General features: G+C 38.5%; 1 protein-coding gene across 1 annotated transcript in view; it reads left to right on the forward strand.

Moving 5' to 3' along the window:
• srrm4 (serine/arginine repetitive matrix 4) overlaps positions 1 to 25,447 on the forward strand; it is a 70,247-nt gene that overhangs the window by 11,687 nt on the left and 33,113 nt on the right. Inside the window, exon 3 of the mRNA XM_085368719.1 lies at positions 23,068 to 23,190. Within this exon, the coding sequence (XP_085224845.1) occupies positions 23,068 to 23,190 (123 nt within the window). The remainder of the gene's footprint in view (positions 1 to 23,067; positions 23,191 to 25,447) is intronic.

A 25,447-nucleotide genomic window follows, 5' to 3' on the forward strand; every position in this document is an offset into this window, starting at 1 on the left:
GTGGTGCTTCAGGGGTAGACAGATTATTACCACATCCAACTGGAACATGCCATTAGGTAGTGCAATCACTCATAATGACGGTAGGCAGAAATCGCTCTCTCTCTAAAATCGCACTGAAGCAAAAGCCTCATTAAATATGTATGCATATGCCAGAGTTGCCATTTTGGAAAATCTGAAAAATCCTGGATAACAGGCCAAAGCTCCCTTTTATTCTAGAAGCAATTTTAACTCTGGTGTTAAAAACATCCCAGGAGTCTCTTATTTACTGTAGATCTACACAGATTCACACAAAAGGCATTCAGAAACAAACTCAAGGTTCGTCTCACATGGACTGACCATCAGCGTCGTTGGTCTTTTTCTTTTTGTGCCGAGTGCGCTACTTCTTTGTAACTGGAGCCCCGAAGCAGTCATTGTATTCATTATTAAAATGCGAACTTATCAAAGTCAACTTCTCATCACTTAAATCATTTCAAGGCTGAGTGGCTCCCATGTCTCAGCCTCCTCCTCCATTTTTCATTTTTGCTGCTTGCCCATCCTCATTTCAGTAAGATGGTCTGCCAGTCATGTGAAATTGCCACCATTTGCATAACTGATGCAGGGTTAAGGGTGCAAACTGCGGCAGTGTTGATGTCACAAATGCAATCAGAGATGGTAGCGCAGGAATTAATTGGCTCGCCACATTATTTCCTTCACACGGCCTTGCTCTCACCTTTGGTGTCACCCCGTGACTTGAAAAATGACAAGAGGTTTAAAAACTATGAAACTTCTCAGCAAGGTGAAAGACAGGGTTGCTTTATACGTAGATCATTTTCAGAAACATTCCTGTGAAGTTGCATCACATCTGAAATGTTTGTTTTTAGCTGCTTTTGCACATGACCTTTTCAAACAGCAAATACGTCTGCCTTAAGATAAGATACAACTAAACTTCTCATGATTCCAGGTTATTATTCTCAGCCCTTTAGCCTCATTATGCTATTGAACGGTTCAATATATAACCATAATAACAAAATACTAATAATATTTTTTTTAAAACAAGGTAGTCTTTTGTGCCGATTAGCTAGGATTCATTTTTGCTGCTTGCTTTCTTTTTAAGTAGTAATTTATTTTTTAACACCTTTAAGCAGTAAAATTACTGTATTTTATGTCAGGATTGACCAGATTGTTGATCAATAGCAGTGTTTCCCGATTTTAAGACACTCCTAGTGTATAACAGCTAGTCATTAGTGCAGTTATAGCTCCTCTAGGGAAGATTTTAATGTAGTGTAAGGACACAGTGTCACAGACAATGAAGCACCCTTCAGAGGTTAGCACTGTCACAGATAGAAGGTATGAGAATTATCCGCATTATCCGTTATCTTAACCTTTTCTTAACTTAACCTTCCTCCACTGTCAGAGTACCCAACAAAGGAGAGTTGCCTCTACATAGGACTGTATGGGTCAAACTTAAGAGCTTTTTAACAGAAAGCAAGCAATCATAAAGTTAACTGGTCATGGTAGGGGTGCCATTCACCCATCTACAATAAGTTTTTACAAAGTTAAATTAGCTATAGAATAGCTACAGGAACATCTACAGTTAATATCCAAAAGTTGATTCTGTTCATCTGGATGTAACGTTTTTAGTGGGAGAAACGTTTCATCACTCATCCAAGTGACTTCTTCAGTCTCAGCTAACTGACCTCCCAGCCCATTGTTCCTTCAGTGGTGCTAGTTTCAGTCATTATGCAAACGTACTGTTTATAAGCTTGAGGAAACCTGCAGTCAGTTGAGACTGAAGAAGTCACTTGGATGAGTGATGAAACGTTTCTCCCACTGAAAGCGCTACGTTGAGATGAACAGAATCAACTTTTGGATATGTACTTACCTGGATGATTGAGCATGCATCAAGACATCTACAGTTAATAAAAAATACTACTATGCTTCAAATTGACATAAGTGTCACCCTTTAGCTTTCTACTAGTAATTATTATATTTTTTTAAATGTGTTTATCTCTTCAAAAGGAGCGAGGCTGTCAAATGAAATAACTGGAGCCATCAAATATACCAAATATTCAAAACTGCTGCTGTTTTTGTTTGTTTGTTTGGTTGTTTTAAATTAAAACTAGGCTAGTTACAGTGTACATTTGGCTTTTAGCTCTCATGGCATGTTTTACATTGCACTGTGTGAAGCTGCTCTATAGAGATTCAAGGCAGATTTCAGAGGCACACAGTCTCTAATGACATATTGAACAAGTATAGATCAGGAATACTAAAGCAAGAGGCTGATTCAGAGCAGTAGAAACTATGTCAAGGTCAGTAACAAGGTCAAAGAGTGACAGTGAAGCTGAGTAGAAAGTCGTGCAGAGGGGGCTTGTTCAAAAACCTATCTTGCCAGTGTGCTACTTCCTATTGTGAGTGTTATTCTGACTGACATTGCAGTAACCAGCTCATCTTACTGAGAACTGATTAGGACAAATGGAGCTGACAGGTTTGTCGCTGTTCCCGAAGTAAGAGAGACATGCAAGAGAGTGGAGTCAAAATCTTCGTCTTTCACAAAGAAATGGGAAGATGAAAAGATAGATGGATACCTTCGTCTTTTTTTAGACTATTTAATAGTTCAGTTTTGTTTTCTGGAATAAAAACATCATCTTCTAATCATTTCTTCAAATGACAACGCAAAGTTAAAAACAAACAAAAAAACAAGCATAAACAAAGAGAGATCTTATCTGGCTTTCTCGTTCACACGTCAACTGAATGATCTTTCAATCTGAAATGATTTCAGCAAATGGTGAGTCAGTTGTGCAACTTTCTATTTTCAGACTATAGAAGATAACTCGGGAAAGTTATTATTTTTACATGACATCAGCAAACTACCCAGACACCATGAGATTGGTATTTGAGTCACTCGGGTTCTTGGGAATGGCTCATTTATTTCCTTAATTAAGTTTAGTAATAGCCTTGTTAAATGCTCAGTCATTGGACATTTGTTAAATGTGGTCAGTGTAAGGGAATCTGTGGCTCTGGATACCATGAGTGCAGAAATTACTTTGCAGATGCCATTTAGCAAATGCAATGCTGACTCATTCAGTCAGTGACTCAGTTTGTTTGAGTAGATTTAAGACTTGATGAGATGGTACTTTGCAGGATATTAATAGAAATCTTAAAAGTGAGCCTAACATTAGTTTGGGAGATCTTGCAGTGCCAGCCCACGTCAGCTGATAGCTCAGCCGATACCAGTCTGCATATCTTTTTGGCCGATCTTGTGTATTGGACATGCTATTTAAGCTGTAGTGGTGCAGCTGCTCTTGCTATATTTCTGCATGCTGATTTGCAAACCACCTCCACTTCAGCCGCTCTTTTTCCACTAACTTAATCAATGTCCTTTGTGTTGCCGTTGCCTCGTGCTTCATTCTGTACAGGGGGGTTTGCTGCTGCTCTCCATGCCTCAGGGTTACCATCTATGCACATACAAGGCCAGGGAGGGGCCAGAACAATTTCTGCAGAAGGAAATAACCTTCTGACTAAAACACAGTTTTTATCGTTTTGCTGTTTTCACTGTCTGTTCAATGTTTGTTACTCACATTGCATCTAATTAAATATGTTTGGGCAATGCTGGTGTGATGACAGAGATTTTAATCATACAAACATTGCTCTGAATAAAGACTCTAAAATCATGCGAAATCTTGTGCATTTGTAATTGTCAGATAGTTAGTCCTAATTACTTTGGTGATCCCCATCTGTTCCACCATAGGGCTCACCATTATGGTTTTAAGTTAACGATTTGTTAGCTGTACCCCTAAGAATCCAATATCTAAATGGTCTGTATTTATATAGCGCTTTACTAGTCCCTAAGGACCCCAAAGCGCTTTACATATCCAGTCATCCACCCATTCACACACTGGTGACGGCAAGCTACATTGTAGCCACAGCCACCCTGGGGTGCACTGACAGAGGCGAGGCTGTCAGACACTGGCGCCACCGGGCTCTCTGACCACCACCAGTAGGCAACGGGTGAAGTGTCTCGCCCAAGGACACAACGACCGAGACTGTCCAAGCCGGGGCTCGAACCGGCAACCTTCCGATTACAAGGCGAACTCCCAACTCTTGAGCCACGATCGCCTTCCTTTGTGTATGCAAATAAAAATATAAATTCATTTCCTGTAGTAGTTTGTGCAAAATACATGGAAAACTACAGTTCCCATACACCCGTAATCTCAGTTGTCTGCTGACAAACACATTTCAAGTATAGGTTAAGTAACCGAGAAGCATCTTGGAGAGCTGTCAATATTTGAATATTATTTAACAAAATAAATTTTTATATGTAATCATGGTCACAAAAGCTAAAATATGCCCCTTGTTGATCCATTTTCGGTTCACTTACTTTAAACAGGTCTTCAGAAAGAACTGGTCATTATCAACATTCAGATGAAATCTCTCCAGCACAAACAGATTCATTACCTGCTGTGATGGAAATTTGCCTTTGAAAACACCTTGAAAGTAAACCAATATAAACGAAGACATCTATTATCCTCAGAAGAACTGCCTTGTAAAAATATGGACAGAGCGGGTAGAGTAGAATTTGCCCAATAATTAAATTTATCTGGCACAGATCGGGGTGATGTGAGGATAGTCTACCTAATTATAAGAAATCGAATTAATGTCTCTGGCACAAGAGCTCATTTCAGTGGCTTCCTATCACTTTTGATAGAAGCTGAGAGACATTTTTCTTTCCAGTTTTACATCGATGAAAGAATCGGTTATCACACTCCCCCTGATTCATTTGGAAAACATGAAAGCCTCTCAGATAGCCACATAATTAAACAGTTATTTTGGGGCATTCAATTTAAACTTGGGCTCAGCGGTGCCCTTGCAGGAGAAATAGAATTGCTTTGTCTCAGCACTCTCTTTGAGTCTGAAGACAGTTTAAAGAAATCTAGTTGCAATAAAACACCAGATCTGACTACAACGAGAAGCCACGAATTAATGCTTTGCCTTTGATCCGACCAGGGCGATGCACCAGTGCCTTTTGTGCTCAGCTAAATGAGTTCCTAGTTCTGAGGAAGACTGCTAAATTATTAAGACTGTTCTAGAAGTTTGACTCTTTTATTTTGCTTTTCTTGCAATGCACCAAGGGAGCATTTGGCAAAGAATCCAAAGGTTTAAAATAGAAAAAACTCTGAACCATGTTTGCAATAATCATGATGTCCCAAAGGACTGGAGTTAAAGCACATCTGCCTAATCCAATCAGCTTCCACATTAACCTACATTGTCTATATTTGAATATTGTTTCAGAACTTACTGCAATGGAATACAGCACAGTACATTAGATGTTGTGATGAACCTTAGGCTGTCAGCTACAATTTAACAACAGGACGCCCTCATTCTGTTTGATATATTCATCCAAGGTGGGGGGGTTGGCCTATCAAAAGATGATTTGAGTAAATAAATAGAACCTGACTGGTGGCATAATCCTTGTCATGATGGCCAAAGGGCAAACTTAATGCATGTAGATATCAACGTCAAAGTCAAAAAGCAGAATAGTTTCTATTTTTAATCCACTTATCTGAGTCCTTGATTTCCTGCACGTTTGCCTCGCTATTCAGTTTGATGAAAAATGCTTTTGAAATGCAGAGCTTTTTAGATACAGGTGGTGCGCGTGATTTCAAACCACTATGTGTGCTGATAAGGAAAACATTTTATTTAAACTCACACTGCATAATAAATATCCAGGGGTCATGTGTTCTGGTGTATTAATCCGAAGGCCTTTAATGGATAGATGTTGAAAATGAACTTGGGCTTGTTGACTTTTCTCTTTTCCTCTCCAAGAAAAACTCCTCAGTGCTTCAGGTGATTGACATATTTACTCCTTCTCTGCCAAAGTCCTCCACTATCCCTCTCTCCATCTGTCAGTGCCCTTAACAGCACCTCATCCTGTTGAGAATGGGCCGAGAGAGGCAGGAGATTAGGGGCTAATACTGTATAGGAAAGGACAAATAATCTCACAGACACCCTATCTTTTCTCATAAACTTTGAAGCAAAAGGACAGTCTTCCAGCTTGACTGATAGACTGTCTTACTGTTTGACTGACAGCCACCAAGGTGAGGGTATGTCAGATTGGAGGAGTCGTTTTTAAATACCCGTTTAGCAATATACCATCTTCGCCTCCAGGTCATAATCTATGCTATCAATTTTGATCCTGCCCTAAAGCCCCATTCCACATGCCCTGGGGTCCAATATTGCTTGGGAACGTGAGAAGGTTTTGCAATGACATCTAATTTTTTTTTTTTAATTGTAAAGTAAACACATCTGGGCAATTTTCTGATTGTATTTAGATGAAGCTAGAGGTCTCCTGATAACAATAATCTACTCAAAACTGGACTTTGAAGTCTACTAAACCTTTTGAAGGTTTTTAAATAAACTGGGCATGTTTTCTGAAAAGCTGCATTGCTGCTGAGATTTTTGCTCTCGTTCCATTAATTTTAGGAGAAAGCAATCCATATATATAAAACTAGGCATCTCCTAAACCAGCTCTATAACATGGGAAGTTATCTCTTTCAGCCTTGTTGCATGAAATATGAACACTGAACTAAAAGCAGAATGTTTTTTTGGTGCCTTAAACTTACCTGCATCCATACAGTTCAAATCCAATTCAATAATCCAAAAGCAAACTAAATCTGAAAGTGGTTTCAAATGGCAGCTTTGATTCAAAATTCACTTCTGATTGCTAACCAACTGCAGTAACCACAGACATTTCCTGCTGTGATAAATCTTTTCATAATAATTTACTTACTGGTGTGCATCACAATGGCTCATATCAATAACATAAGTTATCTTCGCTGTAGTCAGGCATATTGACGTTGACAAGGTTATGTATTAATTGTGTGCGGTTCCTGACCATACTGTGCAAAAATGGCCCTTTATGAATACAGCTTATGTCACTTTTCATCCACCTGCTGATGTTTTTTATAATCTGCTCCCGCTCAAAATACTGCAGGATCAGACTCACCTTCCTTTAAACCCCAGAACCTTTAGTTCCCCTGAGAACACAGAGTGGACTCTCAACTCCTGAGTCACTTTTAGTTCGCCTTTCCCTCGCTGTTATTTCCACTCTGGAAAATGTACTTATAGGATTTCTGTGACAAAAAAGGAAGAGAGGTTCAAGTTTATTTCTATGCACACTTCTCAGTGATGGTGGTACTTCAGTTCACTCAGGGTACATCTATGTTTGCCAGCAAGGTGACAAAAAATATGCTGTCAAAATAATGTTTGAAGCATGTGACAGGCTTTTCCTTACGGGGTTATTTTGGAACATATCTTATTTCCCAATACGTCGTGTACAGTGGAAAACAATATGAAAGATGTAATTTGTATTGTATATTTACTGGCTATGTGTGGCTATGTTATGAAGCAACAATGCTTTTCATAATGCACTTAAAATAGTGCATAAATCTGTATGCTCTGTATGCCTACACATTAAATATGGTTACTGATGGCTCCTGTTTTCACACTGACTCAAAACTCAAAGAAAATAATTGGCTAGAGCTAACTAATTGTGTGAATTATGCGTATGTGTCTGTCTGTTTTGTTTTTTGGTGCACATATTCTTGGCTATTCACACAATACTCAGATATTTTGAGAAAGAGTTCAGGTAGAAAACTAGTTCTTGACAAAAGCACTGATGAGCAAGAGCTTGTCCAATGCATAACCCACTAATTGAACTAGTAGGTGTCTAAATATATCTTGAGAAACACATACATGGGTCACACACACACACAAAAGTTGGGTATTGGGTTTCTTTAAAGGACAGGTATGCTATTATTGAATATATTGAACAATATTTTTTTCATAGAATCTTCCCGCGATGCATGAAATTAGTTTATCAGCTTTAATGGCCATACAACTGTGAACCCTGTGAATTACATTCACTTTATTGAGTTTATATACAGATTACCTCTAATCAATCCAAGACCATATGTGTATGTCGCTTTACAGTTGATGCCGCTTATTATTTCGACATTAGCACCGTACATGCTGGTAATGCTGCATGGTGAATCCTTTGACTTTTAGTAGGATTATCCTTTAATGGGGTTTAAGCCAAATATAAGACAACTCTTTCATTAAGCCAGTAATTTCAGGCGGTGTGGCTGTGATGCTTTTCAATTCACTTGTCACTTTAAACTCCAAATAAGAATTGAATGTCTGGACAGAACGCTTGGAAGTTTTACATCTTCATACAGTCCAGCAGTACCAAACCATAATGGCATGGGGTTTTTTTTCCATCTGCAGCTGGACAGCTTAACAAAGCCAAGTACACCTCTCTGTCGCTTTATATTTAACACGTTTTAATCTTTTTTAATCTAAATAAATATTATCAATTATAAATATTCAAGAGGGATGCAGACAGATGCTGTGTGGAATTTACCTGTTCAGTTAGTTATTGTTTCTTCCTGAGGAACAGAGGTTACATGGCTAAATAAATCCCCTCATGGCCTTGACTGCATTTGCCTTCCTACACATTAAGCATAATGGAATAATTCACTTGCCCTTGAGCCCCCTTGCCATGCATCCATACAAAAGTTCTTATTGGGTCGCCAGCAAATTGAATGAACCTCCTTTCCATAAAAAGGTAATGGACTCCTTTGGATAGCCCTCTAAATAACAGGGATGGTAGGGGAGGTGAGATGAACCAATTTATTATCTGACTTTCAAGGGGGTGCGTACAGAGGGTGAGGTCACTCTCTCATTGATCATAGGTCCCCCCTTAGGGAAATGATAATTATGTGTACCAACATGGACTAAGGTCACCTCCAACCATCACCACGAGCAGGTTAGACACCCTCCAGTAGGGATGTAGACTTGTGGAGTATAAACTGAAGGTGGCATTTTTCACTGAATTAGTTTAATTTTACAATAATGTGTAGGTTTTTGAAATTGTCACAATTACACTTTTTAAAAATTTATTTTTAGGTTGGCTTTAATTTGAGAAAATCATTGTAAATTTTGTTGCATAAAATATTTGTTGGCCAAATTACAAATATTGCTAATTAAAATAAGCAGCTAACAAGCAGTGTAACTATTGTGATCTTTTTATATCATTAAAGTAGAATCCAGTTCTTGATACAAATGCTTCATGCAGATCTGGTCAGTTTAGTGTGCAGTAGGCAAGTTTTCGTCTCTTTTGTGGTGGACTACTAAACTGAAACCTGCACTGAATATGTTTGTTATTCAGTGTCAGTCTTGCCACCCTAAATCATGATACTGAGCTGCAACATAAATCGACAAATTAATTGAGAGGCCAGACAGGTAATAAAGTTTCCATCTGGCCCGTCCAGCTTCAAGTGGGGAGAAAAAAATCTATTTTGCTGTTTTATGTGTGAAAGATGAGAAATTTGTGATTGTGCTGATTACTTCATTCAATTGTCAGTTAATCAGAGAATTTGCCAGGTCTATAAATTGTCATGAAATAGTACAAACTAGTCCCTGTCTGCAGGAGCCCAGATGGTGACTTGGTTTGTCATGTCTCAGAAAACAAAACAGCAAATCTTTACAATGAAAAGGTCAAAAACGACGAATTGTTGACAGTTTTTCTTGAAAAATAGTGATTGTCATTGTCAATGATTTTTTTTTGATGTTGATTTCAAAAGAAAACTTAAATATTATTTCATATATGGCAGGAGTCTCAAACTTAAATGAGCTGTGGACCGCTGCTGGCAGCGTGATCTCATTTTCATTACTCAAAATGTTGCGTTTTTTTGGTTTTTTTAAATGTCAAAAACTGTACAATAAGACAAAACTGCAAATGTGAACGCAATTTCTTTTTCTCACTCTTAACTAACTGAAACTTTTGATTGAACTACCAAATAAACAAATTGGTACTCTCTTTCTGGCCAGACACGTGGAGCACTTCTGCTGTAATTTAGTTCATTTTTAACAAAATACATGCAGACATTAGTTTTTGACTTCTAGTGAAAATTGTTTTCTTTACAAATGACTCTCTCACTGAACTAATACAGCCAATTCCTCAACATCTTTGTGCTCTCTACTGATATTAGCTTGATATTAAATTATTTTTTCTTTTTAAAGAACTTACTTTAACATTGCACTCAAGAACAAACAAATCCTCCCCAACAATAAAAGTAACTTCAAGGGCCAAATTGCATTATATTTCTTCACGTCAATATATGGTCAAGCAAGTAGAGGTGACACGGGCCTCAAGTTTGAGACCTCTGAAATACGGGTTTACACCATAAAAAATACATAACTGACTAAACTGCAAAGTATCTCTTTGCACAGTGTTAAAGTACCAGATCTATCTAAGTATGAAACCTATATATTATACATGAAATAATTCACTTTTTAAAAAACTTGGATTAGTTAAAAATGTCAATTTTAGTAATAAGAAATGTGAAAAATGTAAAAAGATAATTCTAAATTTATTTGATCATATATTTGAGCAAATTAACAAACTAATTCATAGCCATATTAATGTACTTTTAGTATCTTCGTCTTTTTATTTTGACACTTTCCATATTTATACACTTCAGACACTGACAAAATGTATCCCTGTATTTGACTTTTAAAGAATGTGTAATACTGACCAAACTATCTCTAGGAGAATACATGGCAAGCACATAGGTATTCATACTCCATCACTGGATCAGCGTGCCTCTGATTATGGTATATTGTGTAGGCTACTCTGCCTTTTCTTCCCACTAGCTAACGGCATTTCTGTCTCAAATCAGATCAGCTCTACCAGACAGCCAGCAGCTCCCTCGCTGATTAGCATCAAGGGGGAGAAGTGGGTGGAGGAAGGGAAACTCAGCGGGTGTCTTAATTGCTCTCTGTAGTCGCCACATTTTGAATGCCCGGCTCCAATTTTTTTTGATTATTTTAGATGTGAATGGTAGGTTGCATGTAGCTAATATAAGTCTCCCTGAGGGCCAAACTTGATATGTACCACTTCTAACCAGCGGCAGTACACACTTCTGTTTATGCATAAACTGTATATACAAGCACAGTCATGTAGAGTAGGTAGACAATGAGTTTCTTTTATACATGCGCCACAAATCACTGTCATCCGGGGAAGTAAGGCTCACTCCCTGTGTGTGAGTAGTAAACATGGTAGACTGAGATGATGTATAGCGCCTGCAATGTTCATGCTGCAGACAATGTTTAAAATTGCTTCTTTAACAGAGTTGGAGAGAAATATGACTGAAGGTAAACTAGAGAGAGAGAGACAGACAATGTGAGGAATAGAAAAGAAAAAAACGAGTAAAAAAGCAAAGAGAGTTGGCAAAAGAGAGATTACACTAAGGATGTACAGCAGCAATCGTGGGAGGTGGTCCTGATTCCGATACACCACAGACAGTAGGTGCTATGGGACTCTGGAATTTGCCACTTTTTTGGATGAGACTCAAATAGACAGAGACAGAAGGTTAAAGGAGCACAGAAACAAAGTCGAACAAGCCTGGAGGTTTTATACAAGCATATGAAAAGCGTGGGGAGTTTGTTGGCTGCGGGTTGCATGTGATGCCATTCAATGAGGCACATTTATAGCATCAAAACGATGGTAGATCTGCTGGATTTGTTGGATGCTGTGCCTCCATCTGCCTGTGCGCCACACCTGGTAGGTGGCACAGGATGGCGCAGTGATGAGAACATGAGGAGGGATCATGGGGATTGCTCACCTGTCCATGTCTCAATGCCAGACTCGGCATGATAGAACTGAGTGGATAATGTGAAAACTATAATGAGAACAGGTGAGGGGGAAGAGACAGGTGCAGATGATTTAAATCCTCTTCTTCGTAAAGTATGACAAGCAGTCTTTCTTCAGCGTATAAAAGTAGGGATACTGACATGAGAGAATGAAAAGGAATCCAGAGGTTTCTTCATTCTTAAGCTTCACCCTTCCCAATGATTGCACACTCTTTCTACAATAGGAGGTAAAATCTATTTACAGAAAGAAACAGAGAAAATTCTGGGCCACTTGATTACCTAATGAGGGAACAGATCTTCTCAAACGTGGTCATAAGCTGGGCTTCATGAATTATTTATATGGCTATTTTGCATTGTAAAAGCATTCAGAGCTGAAGGTGAAGAAATACAGAGAGACGGTAATCAAAAGCAATGGAACATGTTTGTCTACTCTCAACCCATTTTCTAATTACTAGCATAGATCGAGATCTTGTCAGGGGTTTTCCCACTCTTCTTTCCACACCCAGGTGTCAACTGTCCCATTGAGTTTCATCTTGTCATGATGGCTGCATACCTCATACGCCTCTGACTCGAATTAGTTTGGAAAGCCAGCAGCTCATTAAGGCAGAAGTAGGGGAGGGACTGAAATACCAAATTCTAGGGTCATAATTGAGGTCTGTGCATGCAGACAGGTGTGCAGAGAAACTATTAAGTTAATGCTAAGAATTATTCCCATGGAGCAACTACAAGGAAATGTGATGGTGGATAATTGGAGACTCAAGTGGGGAAAGGCGGCTCAGAAGGTCCTTAACGCAGACAGCTATGGCTGCTGGTCTGTCAAATCGGGTTTTAAATTAGCTTTAGTGTCATGGAAATAGTTATTTATGGTTTCCTTTGCTGCTGCTGGTAAATTTTACTTGTGTAATTGGCTGATAAAGTTTGAGCCAGGTGGTAGTTTTATTTTCTACTCCACTCTCTTAATTAACTGGGAGAAATGTGCTCTCACAAATGTGCTCTCACAGAAACACAGTTCCATCTCTCTGGCCTACATTGAAAAATGGAGCAACAGAGATGTCCAATCCCCAAAACATCTGTCAGCTGCCTGTTTGACTGGTGAAATTAGACTTTGTTGGCAAAATGAGTTCCTTTTCACAACAGGACAGTTTCCATCATCCAACTTTTCTAAAAGATTCAACTTCTTTGTCTTGTTCTTTGGTCGAACTCAGGAACTGTCAGTCATCCAGAGGCTCAGTATTCAGCAGCTTCCTCCATCTCTGGTGACATGGTTGTGCTAATTAAACATGGGATTCACAATGATTCTTCCTCAGTGCTCTCCACGTACATTAGCATCTGCAGAAGGCTCTTCAGTAATCTCCTTCACACAGGAAGAAGTGCAATGAGGAAGTGGAGCTCACAAGCTGCTAATTAAACCAAACTATGCCTACTTCCCTCTCTCCGCCTTTGCACAACGAACCCTCTAATCACTTCTAACTCAATTTAGAAGCAAGTAATTGATGCACACGTGATGATGCGTGAAAGATGAGAAACACTACCAGTTTAGATGTTAACAATATTTGCAGTGAGGACCGACCATCTGATTCTGGAGCTATTCTACTGCTAAAATTCTACTGCCTCTAAAGTATGTAAAGTATTGTTGCGTTTGGCCATGTCGGAAGCAAAATGTTGGCATTCGTGGACAGTTATGGGCTAATCAGTTGGATTTATCTATTTGCTGTTGAGCAGTTTTTATTGCCTGTGTTAAAATGTTTTGCTATTGGAAGTCAACTGCTGCCAATTACCCCATTGGCTTTGTCTCCATGCACCATACTGCCATAAATGTAGCCTTTCATTCTCTGACATTCAACAAGAATTAAATGTATAGCAGCAGCAGTAGCAGCAGCAGGGAATGGTGCCATCATTTTGGAACCTCGAGGTGTAGCTTCCAATTTAGAATTGCTGCAGCTATATTTCACATGTCACTTTCCAATTAGACATTTTATGCTGAAATCATACACTCTGAGCAGTCACAGCATGTCATATTAAGATGTTATCCAATTGTTAAGATACCCCAGTATGCCTTCCTACAAGTTCTCCTCTCTTCTCCGTCTGTAGTGGCTCCGATAATGAACCACAGCTCCAGCAGCTCTTGTGAATCTGAGCGCTAATACTGTGCTTTGATTTGATTTTTAGCCCTACTGAGAGAGGGCAAATAGAAAGAGCTGCAAATGAAATGCAGTAGGTTTACCCAAGTCAAGTAAAGCCCTTAGGCTTTAATTTACTGGCTAAAAACATGAATTTATTTTCCAAAAGGGTTCCTCCTCCAGTTGATGTTCCAGTTTTCATTTACATATCTCTGGAGAGGAACATCCAGAGATATTTTAATTTCAATGAGCTGGTCTTTGGTAGCTTTAGCTTCAGGGACAGCATGGTATGATTTTACAGATACCCTGATATTTGAAAGTAAAATGTTCTGTCTTATGTTCTAAATTGTTACCTTTTCAAACTAAGCATTATTTCATTTTTGTTTACATTTAATTTCATTTGGTCTTTTTTTATTTGTTTGGCTACTTTATTAAGCAAGTCTATGAAAATATGTTTTTCAGTTTTCTCTTAAAGATGAAATACACTGTCAGATGCAAAATAAGCAAAGTTTGAGGGAAAGACATTGGTTTATTTGCTTTATCACCAGTATTTGGTTGTGGTTTGATGACTGACTTGACTGATATTTATAGTGAAGAGTAACTCTGTGCCTTGCAGTATTTACTGTCAACTTACTTACTTTACTCAACATCCTGTAACTTTAACTTGGGAAGATTTTTTTTTCCAATTCAATAAGGCTTTTAAAAAAAGAGAAAAAATGACACTGGTGGATTGAGCTCCCCACGCCATGGTCCTAATGAGCAGTCATGTTATCACAGAATGCCGAGGTCAGAGTTCAGTTTTCCTTCTGCATTGACCTCACATGCCAAGAGATTCAGCTGATCTCTTTAAACCAGGCCCCATTAATTATAAGAAATGCCAACATGCCTCTTTACATGTTGTAAAGGCTAAATTTTATAGGAATTGCTAGTCAATAAGGACCATGACTACTTTGTATGGGCAATGGTAATGGAGTTGCCCCAACGTTATTATAAGCTGACATTTGATTGCTTTTCTAAACCTCTTTCCTGCTAGGTTGTAGCTGCCAGTTGTCGAGATTGTCATGAGCTATAATGATTGCTTTGGGCACATAACACCACTCAGGTTCTACACAACCTCGCTCATACCGACATTATAATTGTGCATACACAATTTCTATTAAAATTTCTGACATATTCAGAGTTTTCTAATCAACCTAAGTAACCTTTGCTTGGAGTTACAGTTCTTAGGTAAACATTTCTCTGGCCGGAGGCGGGGGTCTGAGCCAATCGACTCATTTGTTCTGTTTGAAAGTGATTGCTGCCGAGTGGAGACTGCTTTAATTTGATTGATGTGTGGTTCACCAAGCGGTGGATTTGGTTGTAATTACTCTTTGTGCTCACCGTGATAAGGAAATTAATCAAGCCATTATGTTGCTCCCATTTTATCATCAGGACACAATAATTGAATAAAACAACCTCACTTGTCTTCAAAGTCACTCTGGCACGCATGGTACTCACCCGCTGCAAGGGTAAAGGCCTCGCTATTCTTGATTGGCTGATAGTGAGGCAAAGATGATGAGTGTATTTCATATTCACAAATGATGTAGACATTTTAATTGGACTAATCAGAATCAGTTCTTTTAATTTAACTACAAAGCCATGTTGCGAACTTTGCATAGTCCATGCAACTAAATGATCCCATTTGTTTTGAGCAAAAATCAGGGAGTGCATGGACCATGGTAGAAAAAAAAAAGTACTTGTACCGAAAATATCAGCGGGTAACATTAAGTAAATATGCATTAACAATAAGATCATGTTTCAGTGGCATACAACTTAATGGCATTTAATGTATTTGTTATACCGATGCACAAGTAACATTCCCTCTTTTTACTTTTTACTTTCTGTGTCCTCCTCTCATTCCATGACTACTGTTCTGCTGGTGTTCAGTGTTACATTCATAGCTCAAGAAACTTCTATGTATTATGCATTACATTTCTTAAAAGTACTGCAGTATGTTACTTAATTACTTGTTGGAATAAAATAATTCATTACAATGAATTATGATGAAATTGACCTTACACTTATTATCATGTAATTACCAGGTAACAATATAAACCTATATGCTACTGTCCCACATATCAACACAACAACACCTAATGGTTGTGTGCAAGCATTGCGTTAGCATGCTGTCTGTGCAGAGGGTTGCAAAAAGCCAAAGTTGTGTTAGCAGAACAAAGCAATTGTTTCTGTCCTGGAAGTAATTTAGTATAGTGAAATGTAACATTACTGCGTTACTGAAAAATGCAATCTGATTACAGTAACATATTACTTTGTAACTTACTTTGTAATGTCTTGTACCCAGCACTGCTGGTGTTGTAAATGCACCCAATGTACTTTGGCATCAGTGTCTTGACATACAAGCCTCAGTAATACAGGACACTGACAAATATTGGATTAAGTCACAGGTCTGGTAGTTAGTCGACTTTTATTTAAGACTTCGCTTGCCTATTAATTTTGTTTTTGCACACAATTTTTGACTTTTCTTTTCACTCACTGGTTAGTTTTAGGCACCAAAAACTACTTGGTTGGGTTTGGGGAAAGACTGTGGTTTGGTTTAAAACATGCCTCTTCAGCCTGGTGAGTGAAAAATATCACTTAGTGCATTTAAATGTGATGGCCTGAGTTCAGTTGGAGTCCAGGTATCTTTGGGAAAGAGAATTCTTAAATTTATTGTGAAACACTGACTAATTTAACCTCTTTTGACTTTAGAGGTTTACAGGGAAATCTATCTTTTATAAAAGCCACTGGTTTCATCTTCTGTGATGCAGTTTTTATGCTCATCAGGTGCTTTTGACTAAAAAATATGATAATTCTAAATACCAGTGCATAAAAACAGTTTACAAGTTGCTTAAATGAATTACTTTTTAATGCACTCTGTAGGAAGCTTTTCAATAATAAAAAACGTGTATTTGTAGATAAATCATGGTCCTTAAAATTAAAAAGAAAAGAGAAAACTTACTCTCATCATTACATGATAGCAGCCTAAGGTGCTGTCAAAGCTTTATGCTGAAATTTAATGTTAGACTTGGAGCAAACTAGCAAAGACGGAAAATTGCCTGGAGCCACTGATACCTCATAGCTGGGGCTTACATCTTTGATATTCACTTCTATCATTCTGCCTTCCCTTAATGCTTAGTATGGAAGAAGAGGCGGCCAATTTAGGGCTGATCTCAATCCCCCAAAAGGATTTGCATCCAAAGCTGCAATTTAGCTGGTAGGAGAAATGTCACCAAAAATCTATTACCCATCTGCGCACATTTAGGAGAAAAATTGCCTCCCCTGTGGAGTGAAAACATTAGGTGATTTTGGTAGCTGAAAGAAATGAAACCACATTTTAACGTGGGCTGACATGTTTTAGAGAGCATGCTTTCACAATAGAGGCCATGGAAACTGGACTGTCACAGCAACATATGGGGGTTATTTCACTTTGCAAAATATATGCTCATATTTAGAAGCTCATTTAAATCAGTACTTCATAATTTTATGCCATTTCCTGATTGTGAAACTTCTAGTGCTCAAACCAGCAACTTTCTGCAGTGTTAATGAAGTGGTTGGGGCTCATGTGGCTAATTGTTTATAACTAGTTAATTGCAGGCCTGTTTGTGTGTTTCTTCAGCTGAATGATTGCCTCAAAAATCTCTTGACATTTAATCTATAACACTTGACCTAAAAGTATCCACTTTAACTTTTCATTGAACAGTTTTAGCAGGTCGTGTGTGCCTTAAGACTTAACCACGTGAGAGATGTGTTTCATTCACTTTGTGGGGATTTAATTGCTCGCTTCTGTCCTTTGGATGGTGATAAAGTTGCTCTCCACTTGAGTCTAAAACATAGATAAACACTCTCAGTATAAATTAAAGCAAAGTGACTTGGGACCACAGTGTTGGGATTTTAATTGTGGTAGTAGATCACCTCTTTCTCTAGTAATTATCTCAACTATCATCACTCCTGTAATAATGATAATCAATTGCTCCCAGTCACTGTGACAGGGATAATGAAAAGTTTATTAGCTACCCTGAATCTCACATGAGTAGTTGGAAACTCTTAAATCATTTACGGAAACAGAAAAAATAAAAGCATCACTTCTGCACTGTTGTCAGTCTTTTTCTGATTCTTTTTCTCAGGGTGAAGGTCACACAAGTCCTCCCTCATTCTTTGTTATCTTTTACACTTTTCTTGACATGTCTATAAGCTAGTGAGTTAGAGGGGAAACCCTCCACTCTGAATAATCAGGGTATTTGGGCTGTTGGACTAAGGGCTACTTCACTGTATAGGGAGGGATTGTTTATACCAATACATGTGCTGCTGAAGTAAAGATTTTTTATGAGCACTTTACTTGGTGTTAACAATTAACTTGATGGGGGGAAATGCTTAACAGTAATCTTCTTCAGCCTTAAATCCTCTTCCTTTGTGTCACAAAGTGACATATCAACCATCGAGCGCCAGATGTTGTTTTCCTGTTGTTGCTTTAGCATTAGCAGTATTGATCTTTCCACGTATCCCTTAACTTGCTTGGCGCAGTTTGTTATTCACTTGCTCCATTAGACATGAGTCTTCTTGGCTCACTCACTCAGCAAGACGGTGCACCTGTGAGGATGGCATGGCAACCAAAATGAGAGGAAAGTCAGCCAATATGGATTTTTGAATGCTGGATCCTAGATTGTATTAAGGTTCCATACTGGTACTGGTTTGTTGCTGCTTGTTGCTGCTTAAGACAAAATATAGTTATGAAATTTGTCATATGGGGATATTAAAAAAGGCTAACTATCTGCTTGCAGGAGTAAAAGCAAATAGTTGAACTATTCCTGTAAAACTGTTAATATCTCCCCAGTTAGCAAGAGCTCATAATGAAGCGCACCTTCTTTGTTTGCTCTTTTTTTGTAAATTCAAAAGTACACATGGATACTACTTGTACAATATACTTGCAAATATGTGTAATTAAAGGTTAATTACGCTAGCAGCAGAGGCTGTCAGGGTACAATCATTTATGCTGATAGACCATAACACAGCAGCGAGGGAGTGCATTTATCTGTTTGTGCTTTCAGGAGATCACAGAATAGAAAATGCACAAATTCCCCTTGGGTGTCTCTTAGCGCTATCTTGTAAGATCTCATTCTGTCACAGTGGGGTATCTATACACATAAGGTTTAGAAGGAAAAGGTTGCATTCAAGTGATGTGTGTTTTGTTGTGTCCCCAAAGAAGCTCTAAACTGACACGGCTCTGAGCGCTCTGAAGCTGCCACAGAAGCTTTGCTGAATTGTCAAGCAGCAGTTTTAATCACACGCGTTGAGTAAAAACTTGATTTGAAATAGCAGAGTTCGGATGAAAACACGAAAACATCTAGCAGAATTTAATTGCGTCAGCCGAGAATGCGATCTGTATTAATCGTCAGAGAGACGTTTGACACATTTGAAATGCAAACATCAGAGCTGTGCAGCGGTGTTTTGCAGGTGCATGGGTTTAATGGTTGGCTGCATGCTTCTCGCACACCTGTACAGTGTCAGCCGATGTTATGAGTTTGAGACCCCCAACTGTGCGCTGGCGGTGTGTAAAGCAGCTGGCAGATTACTGTCTAGCTCCTGGCAGACATTGTAGCAGTTTATCTCAATTTTACATCGTAAATGGGGTGTGGACAATGAAACTGTACACAAACTATGACGATCCTTCTGTGACTCTAGCTGTCTGTGATGTTTTATGATTATCTCAGCACACAGCTGAAAGTAGAAGTAGGAAAACTTGCCAAAAGATTTTACTCTATGGGAAACTTATAATCTACGCCGCAAATAACAATTCTCCTCACACATTTAGTTGAACTCATCTTACAGTGTTGGTCTTCTCACCACAGTGTTTTCATTCACCATGCTGCCTTCTGTGAACATATTTTGTCACATTCGCCTGGGACCTTTTTATGAGTTGATGAGGATCAAAAAGCAGATGATATCCCAAAATAAAGCAGCATACTTATATTTTGAATTATAATTATATGATATGATATCAGACCACCCATCTCTAACTGAAAGTTAAACAGATGGAATGATGTCCTCTGTTAAAACCATACAGGTCCTGCTTTAGGGAGGAGCCCATCTTTCCCTGCCCTGCACCATCATGGCATTAGATATTTTAATATTAATACAGAAATTTGATAATAATTTATTTCAGCCAATTACCTCTTGCTTGATATGTTGATATAGCTACTTCTGCATCTGTTGACCACACACAGTCCCCCATTCAAATTTGGAATTGTGCACAGGGGGAAATCACAGCCACTGGGCCTTAAAAAAAAAGCACTGTCATCTTGTTTGCAGCATGTTTTTGTGTACCATCTGTCCGTGTCAGCATCAGTGGTGAACGATGGAGCAAGGGAGCCTCACGTTGAGAGGAGATAGACTCTCCCTCTGTGACAAAGACTGGAACAAGAGTTGATCACAGCATGGTCACTTCTCGCTCCCTCCCGAAACACAGCCAAAGGAGATGTTCTGCAGCACACACGTTCAACTTGACGCACATAATAAAAGAAAGAGTTCAAAAAGTCAAAAAGTGGGATGCTACCCTCACTTTGAATTTTATCAGCCCGCTAAGTCTGTTGTGATCCCTCCTGCAGATATGGCTCGTTGGCACTGTACCAGGCTATAATGTGTAATAAACAGAAAGTTACCCAAATTGTAGGGACCAACTCTGTGTTTTACATTGTTAAAGGGTATTCTTTATGCTTAGCTGAGTAGTTATGGTGACTAAGCCATTATCAGGTTGTTTTAGTACATAAAATGACCTAAACGACAAGAAACAGCCCCCCAAAAAAAGTCTGAAACTTAAGTTTTCTGGGTGAAAATTGAGCTTCTCCTGTGATTCTTTCACCTATTTTTATGGTAAACAGATCCCCAGTTAATGTAATACTTTGTCACCAAGCACCTTAACTTAAGATGCACAGTATTTCTTTTGATTTGCTTTTTGTAGTTTTGGTACTTGGAAGTCTCCCTTTAAATACTTTCAACTGATGTCTGGTTATAAATTAGAATAAAGGACTTCATGTGAACATGGAAAAGAGAATAAGCACAAGGTTTGGTTTGACAGATACAAGCAGCTTGCAATAAATCCAGGTGCTTATTGTAAAATTCTAGCCATAAATTGCAGGGCCAGATCAAGGGAACGTGCATTTGTGATAGCAAAATTGATTTCATTTAAAAGTCATCAACTGCTGCTTTTAGAGTGACAGCAAATAACAAAGAAGCCAAAATGGGGCCAGTAAAAGAAAATTGCTCTTTGTTCAGGGACATAAAGTGGAGAGTTCAACAGGGCAGAGCAGTTTTCAGCTCGTGCTTGTATCTAAAGCGAATTGTGTATATTGTTAAAATACTTACAGATAGCAACATAGTTACATATAATACAGCACTATCAGGATACATTGCTCACAAAAACAGTGGAGTTATGATACAGTGATTCAGTGCGTGTGTGTGTGTATGTGTGTGTCTGTAATGACTGGCCTTTTGAGACCAATGGTGTTTTTGTACATTTTTGTAATGATCTTTTGGGAAAGTTAGCATCCACTACTTGACTCTTTTGTATTTTATAAGGATTCATAATAGGGGTTTTTTTTTCCCCTTTTCTTCATTATAATCACCAGATTAAGATGAACGGCCATCATTCAGTTGATATTATGTGTTTTGATTCTGGTTGGGATATTTTGCAAGTGGATACAAATTGTATGGAAAACACATGACTCATAAATCATTTCTACTCTGCGTTTGTATTTTATACTGAAAATCAGTTAATGAACTGTTACTGAAGTTGTTTCACCGCTGACATTTCCCTTTGCTACATGAGTGAATAACAGCTTATGCTGTTTATAATGTCGGCTTGTGGTATGTAGAAAACGCTGCATCTTTTGTGCTTGTTTTTGTTTGATCAATAGACCAAAACTAAAAAAAAAAATCAGTTTAGAAAACAATGTCTCAACAAAATCTATTAGTTGCTGTGTTATAGCAACAAATCATACATCTTTGAGTATGAGTTTGAGTTTTGTGTAGAATTGTAGATGTTTTGAGTCTTAGCATCCATATCAGAATATAATACAGGCCCCCATTAAGAAATGCTGAGATTACGATGGCATGTTATTCTTTACTTTACTATTTTTTTCTTCAGTGAAATTCAGTGTATTTGATTAGGCATCCTTAATACCAGGCAACAGTGTGGTCTGACATTTATTCAGCTCTACATCAGCAAGGAGAAAATTAGCCAAATCACCAGGTTATTTAAAGGTTCCTTTCCATCAGCCTTCCTTATCAGACTAATCATCCTTCCGGTGGTTGTCTTTATCTCCCCTATCACCTTTCACACACTTGGTCATGTTGCAGCACCCAGTCTGCCATTTTACATTATTAGTTCCCTGTCAGGGGCACTCCCTCTAATGCTGAGAGGCTAAGGAGAATGAAGGTGAGGAAGATAGAAAGCGACGGGCCCTGCCTGCTCGTCGCTGGGGGAAGAGGAGGAGGCGGCGTTGACGTCCTAATCTCTGGCTCTGATTATCTTCTCATTACAATCAGACGGGAGCCACTCGACGAAGAGGAGAATGTGTAATTACGCTCAAATCTCCCATGACTAAAACAGAGAATAATAAGCAGGGCTAGAACTGTGTGCTCACATCAAATCATTCAGTTTATTTAATCATTCATTCTATGCCGTATTTCACTGTAGATGAAAAGTGGTTGAATTACCCGAACACCTGACTTATGGAAAAATTATTTGGGAGCCAGAAATAATTTTCCTCACTTTTGAAAAAAAAAAACCCAAAACAAAACAGAAAATCTGAGTGTCTGGTTTGATTTTGCATTTACGTCTTATTAAATATATCTAGGTCATAGATAAGGACAAAACTTTAAGAACTGTTCCAGCACAAGGCAGAAAGCACCATTTCACAAAATGGCAGGCCAGCTGAGGCATGTAAATAACTGTATTTCAATTGACACATTGATTTGAATGGTAAATGGCTGACCTCCAATTTTCCTAGAGAGTGGCTGGAGGAAAGAAATGGAGGGGAATAAAACACATACCCAGTCGACCAAAGGGAATAAGGCTAACCAAGCATGTTAAATGCCCCCTCACTATTGTGCGATGGAAGCATTAGCTGTGTGGACAACTGCAAAAATCACTTGAAGTTCTCACTGAAGGCTCGAGAGCAAAAACTGAATCTTATTTGTCCTTTTTTCTCTTCCCCCACAGCTCAGAAACTACAACCTGCCAGCAGCTCAAGCCTGATGAGAGGAAAGCTGTGGACACAAGGGACAGATATGGCTGCATCAAAGGAAACAGACGCAAACACCGCAGCCATCGCAGGGCCAGGAGGTGAGTTAGCCTTTGTGTTTTCACACATGCCAAGTAGCAATCCTTCAAAATCATCAGGAGGGTTTTCTGAACTAAAAGAAAACAAGTGCTTGTGAAGAGATGAGAAGGTTGAGAAAAGAATGGGCTTTAAACATGTACGATTGTTGATCAGTTGAGTTTTGTGATTAAAGTTTGTTTTGGTTGCGTCTGTAGATGATAAAGCCTTTTTAACAGCAAAACCAACACACCTTCAGGGCCTGATTCTCAACAAGAAACCCAAGCTAATCTCTATATTCCGGTGCAGGAAAAGCAAACACTCTTATCGGGAAAGAAACCTTTTTAATTAATCTGACACCTTCAAAGCCGTTGCAGTTACACAGCAGGGAAGCAGGCAGTGATATGTAAAACATGACTCAAGCAGCATCTGAAGTGTAAGAGCGGATCATAAACATGAATCTCTTCTCTTTAGATGAACTTTACCCGGCGGCTGCTTCTCTTTGTTTTTGAATTTAACAGCAAGCGCAGAGAACACGCTGGCATGCAGGCTTCTGATAATCATTTTTCTGGTTTATGCGTGCAAGAAAAGACATCTGATAGAAGAAAGCACGGTGAGAGAGATTTATAGCATTATTATCTTTGGAACTGGGGCTTTTCTGTGAGACACCCTTCTCACCAGCAGCTCCAAGTTACAGCGTTTTAAAATTTAAATACTAAGAAATCAGAGTAGTTCTCAGTGTGCTGAGTGTACATAGTGCACATAGAACGTACACTAAAGCTCTACCATTGCTGAACCACAGTCTTTTCATCATTTGGTTTGGTAAACCTCTTAAATGATGACTTTACCCTTTCTTATACAGCAGCTCTGCAGCGTATCCATTTCATCAGACAGTAGCAGAGATGATCTTGACTTCATGCAGGGATCTTATTGTGAAACTGTAGGTCTTACTATATGAGGTTTAGAGCAATAAAATGAATGCATTTTCAGTGTCAAATCTTGCACAACACGGCTGCATTCAGACCAAAAAGCACAGCAATGCTAGAAGCTGCAGGAGGTTAGAGAGAATACTGCTACAAGTTCTAGCTGAGACGATGAAAGGAAGTCCACTTTGAGTAAAGCATCCATTAATTTTAATGAGATACTAAACTAAGTCAAACTCTCAAAACCTCATGCTATATCAAAAAAATAAAGAAATGAATTTTAAAAATTGTATCACCAGTAAAGTACTGTAAGATTACAGCTAAAGGTGATTAAAAACACGTTTGTTAGAGGCCATAATGAACAAGCCAGACCTCTCAGCTGTTTTGGCACAAGCCTGGTTCCTGTTCCCGTATTGAAAAATAAACAGGATTAATCATCACTCAGTTTTTATGCAGCACATATGTGGAACGAACTCCAAGAAAACCAGAGCTCTGTTTGTAATCAAGGAGACGATGTATTTATAGCATATCTACTCTACTGTCCTTTAAGCTGCCCAGTGTTAGATTTGATTTTATTCTTTCATACTTACTTATCTGTGTTTTTGCTGTTTGTTATGTCGCCCTTATATTTCACATAAATGAATTTTGTGTCCAGTGTGAGGACTCTGTACTTGTTTAAGGTTTGAAGTAAATCTACCTTGTAAAGACTGCAACAATGTGTCCACACATTGTTAATTTGGACTATGTATGTGATTGATAATACAGTGGCATGCAAGATGACATGGCATTGCTGCTGCTTTCTAAAATGCATAACTGCAGGAATTTATTTTGCTTAATGTTACTTAGCAACAAATTCTTAGGTTTGTTTATCTATAATATCCACTCTTTTGCTTACATTTGATGTCTCCTGGCAAATCTTGTGGAGCCATAGATACATAGACATACATAGATCCATAGTGCATATATCACTGCCGATTTGGTTCTATCATAACACACAATGTTTGGCAACACCGAAATCTTTTACCTAACCTTAATCAAACAATTTTACTTTCTAAATCGAAGCACAAATCATGCTTGGAGGCTAACCCTGATCTCTGGGGTCAAAGACTATTGTTTTGTATTTCCAAAACCAACTTCTGCCACCAATATTTGAAATCCTATTCAGTAAATTCATGAACTGTTTCTCTCATTCAAAACAGTAAAAATAATTATGTTTGTTTTCTGATTTCTCCTCAAGATCTATTTTGCAATGATTTGTATTAGACGTATATAGACGTGGACTGTGAACGACACCTTTGCAAATACTAGGAATATTGGAATTAAAGATTCATTCACAGAATCATTAACAGAAATATACTAA

Source organism: Diplotaxodon limnothrissa, linkage group LG12, assembly GCF_057381915.1.
Source record: "Diplotaxodon limnothrissa isolate DT_005_m linkage group LG12, D_limnothrissa_male_GT1.1, whole genome shotgun sequence".
NCBI lineage: Eukaryota > Metazoa > Chordata > Actinopteri > Cichliformes > Cichlidae > Diplotaxodon > Diplotaxodon limnothrissa.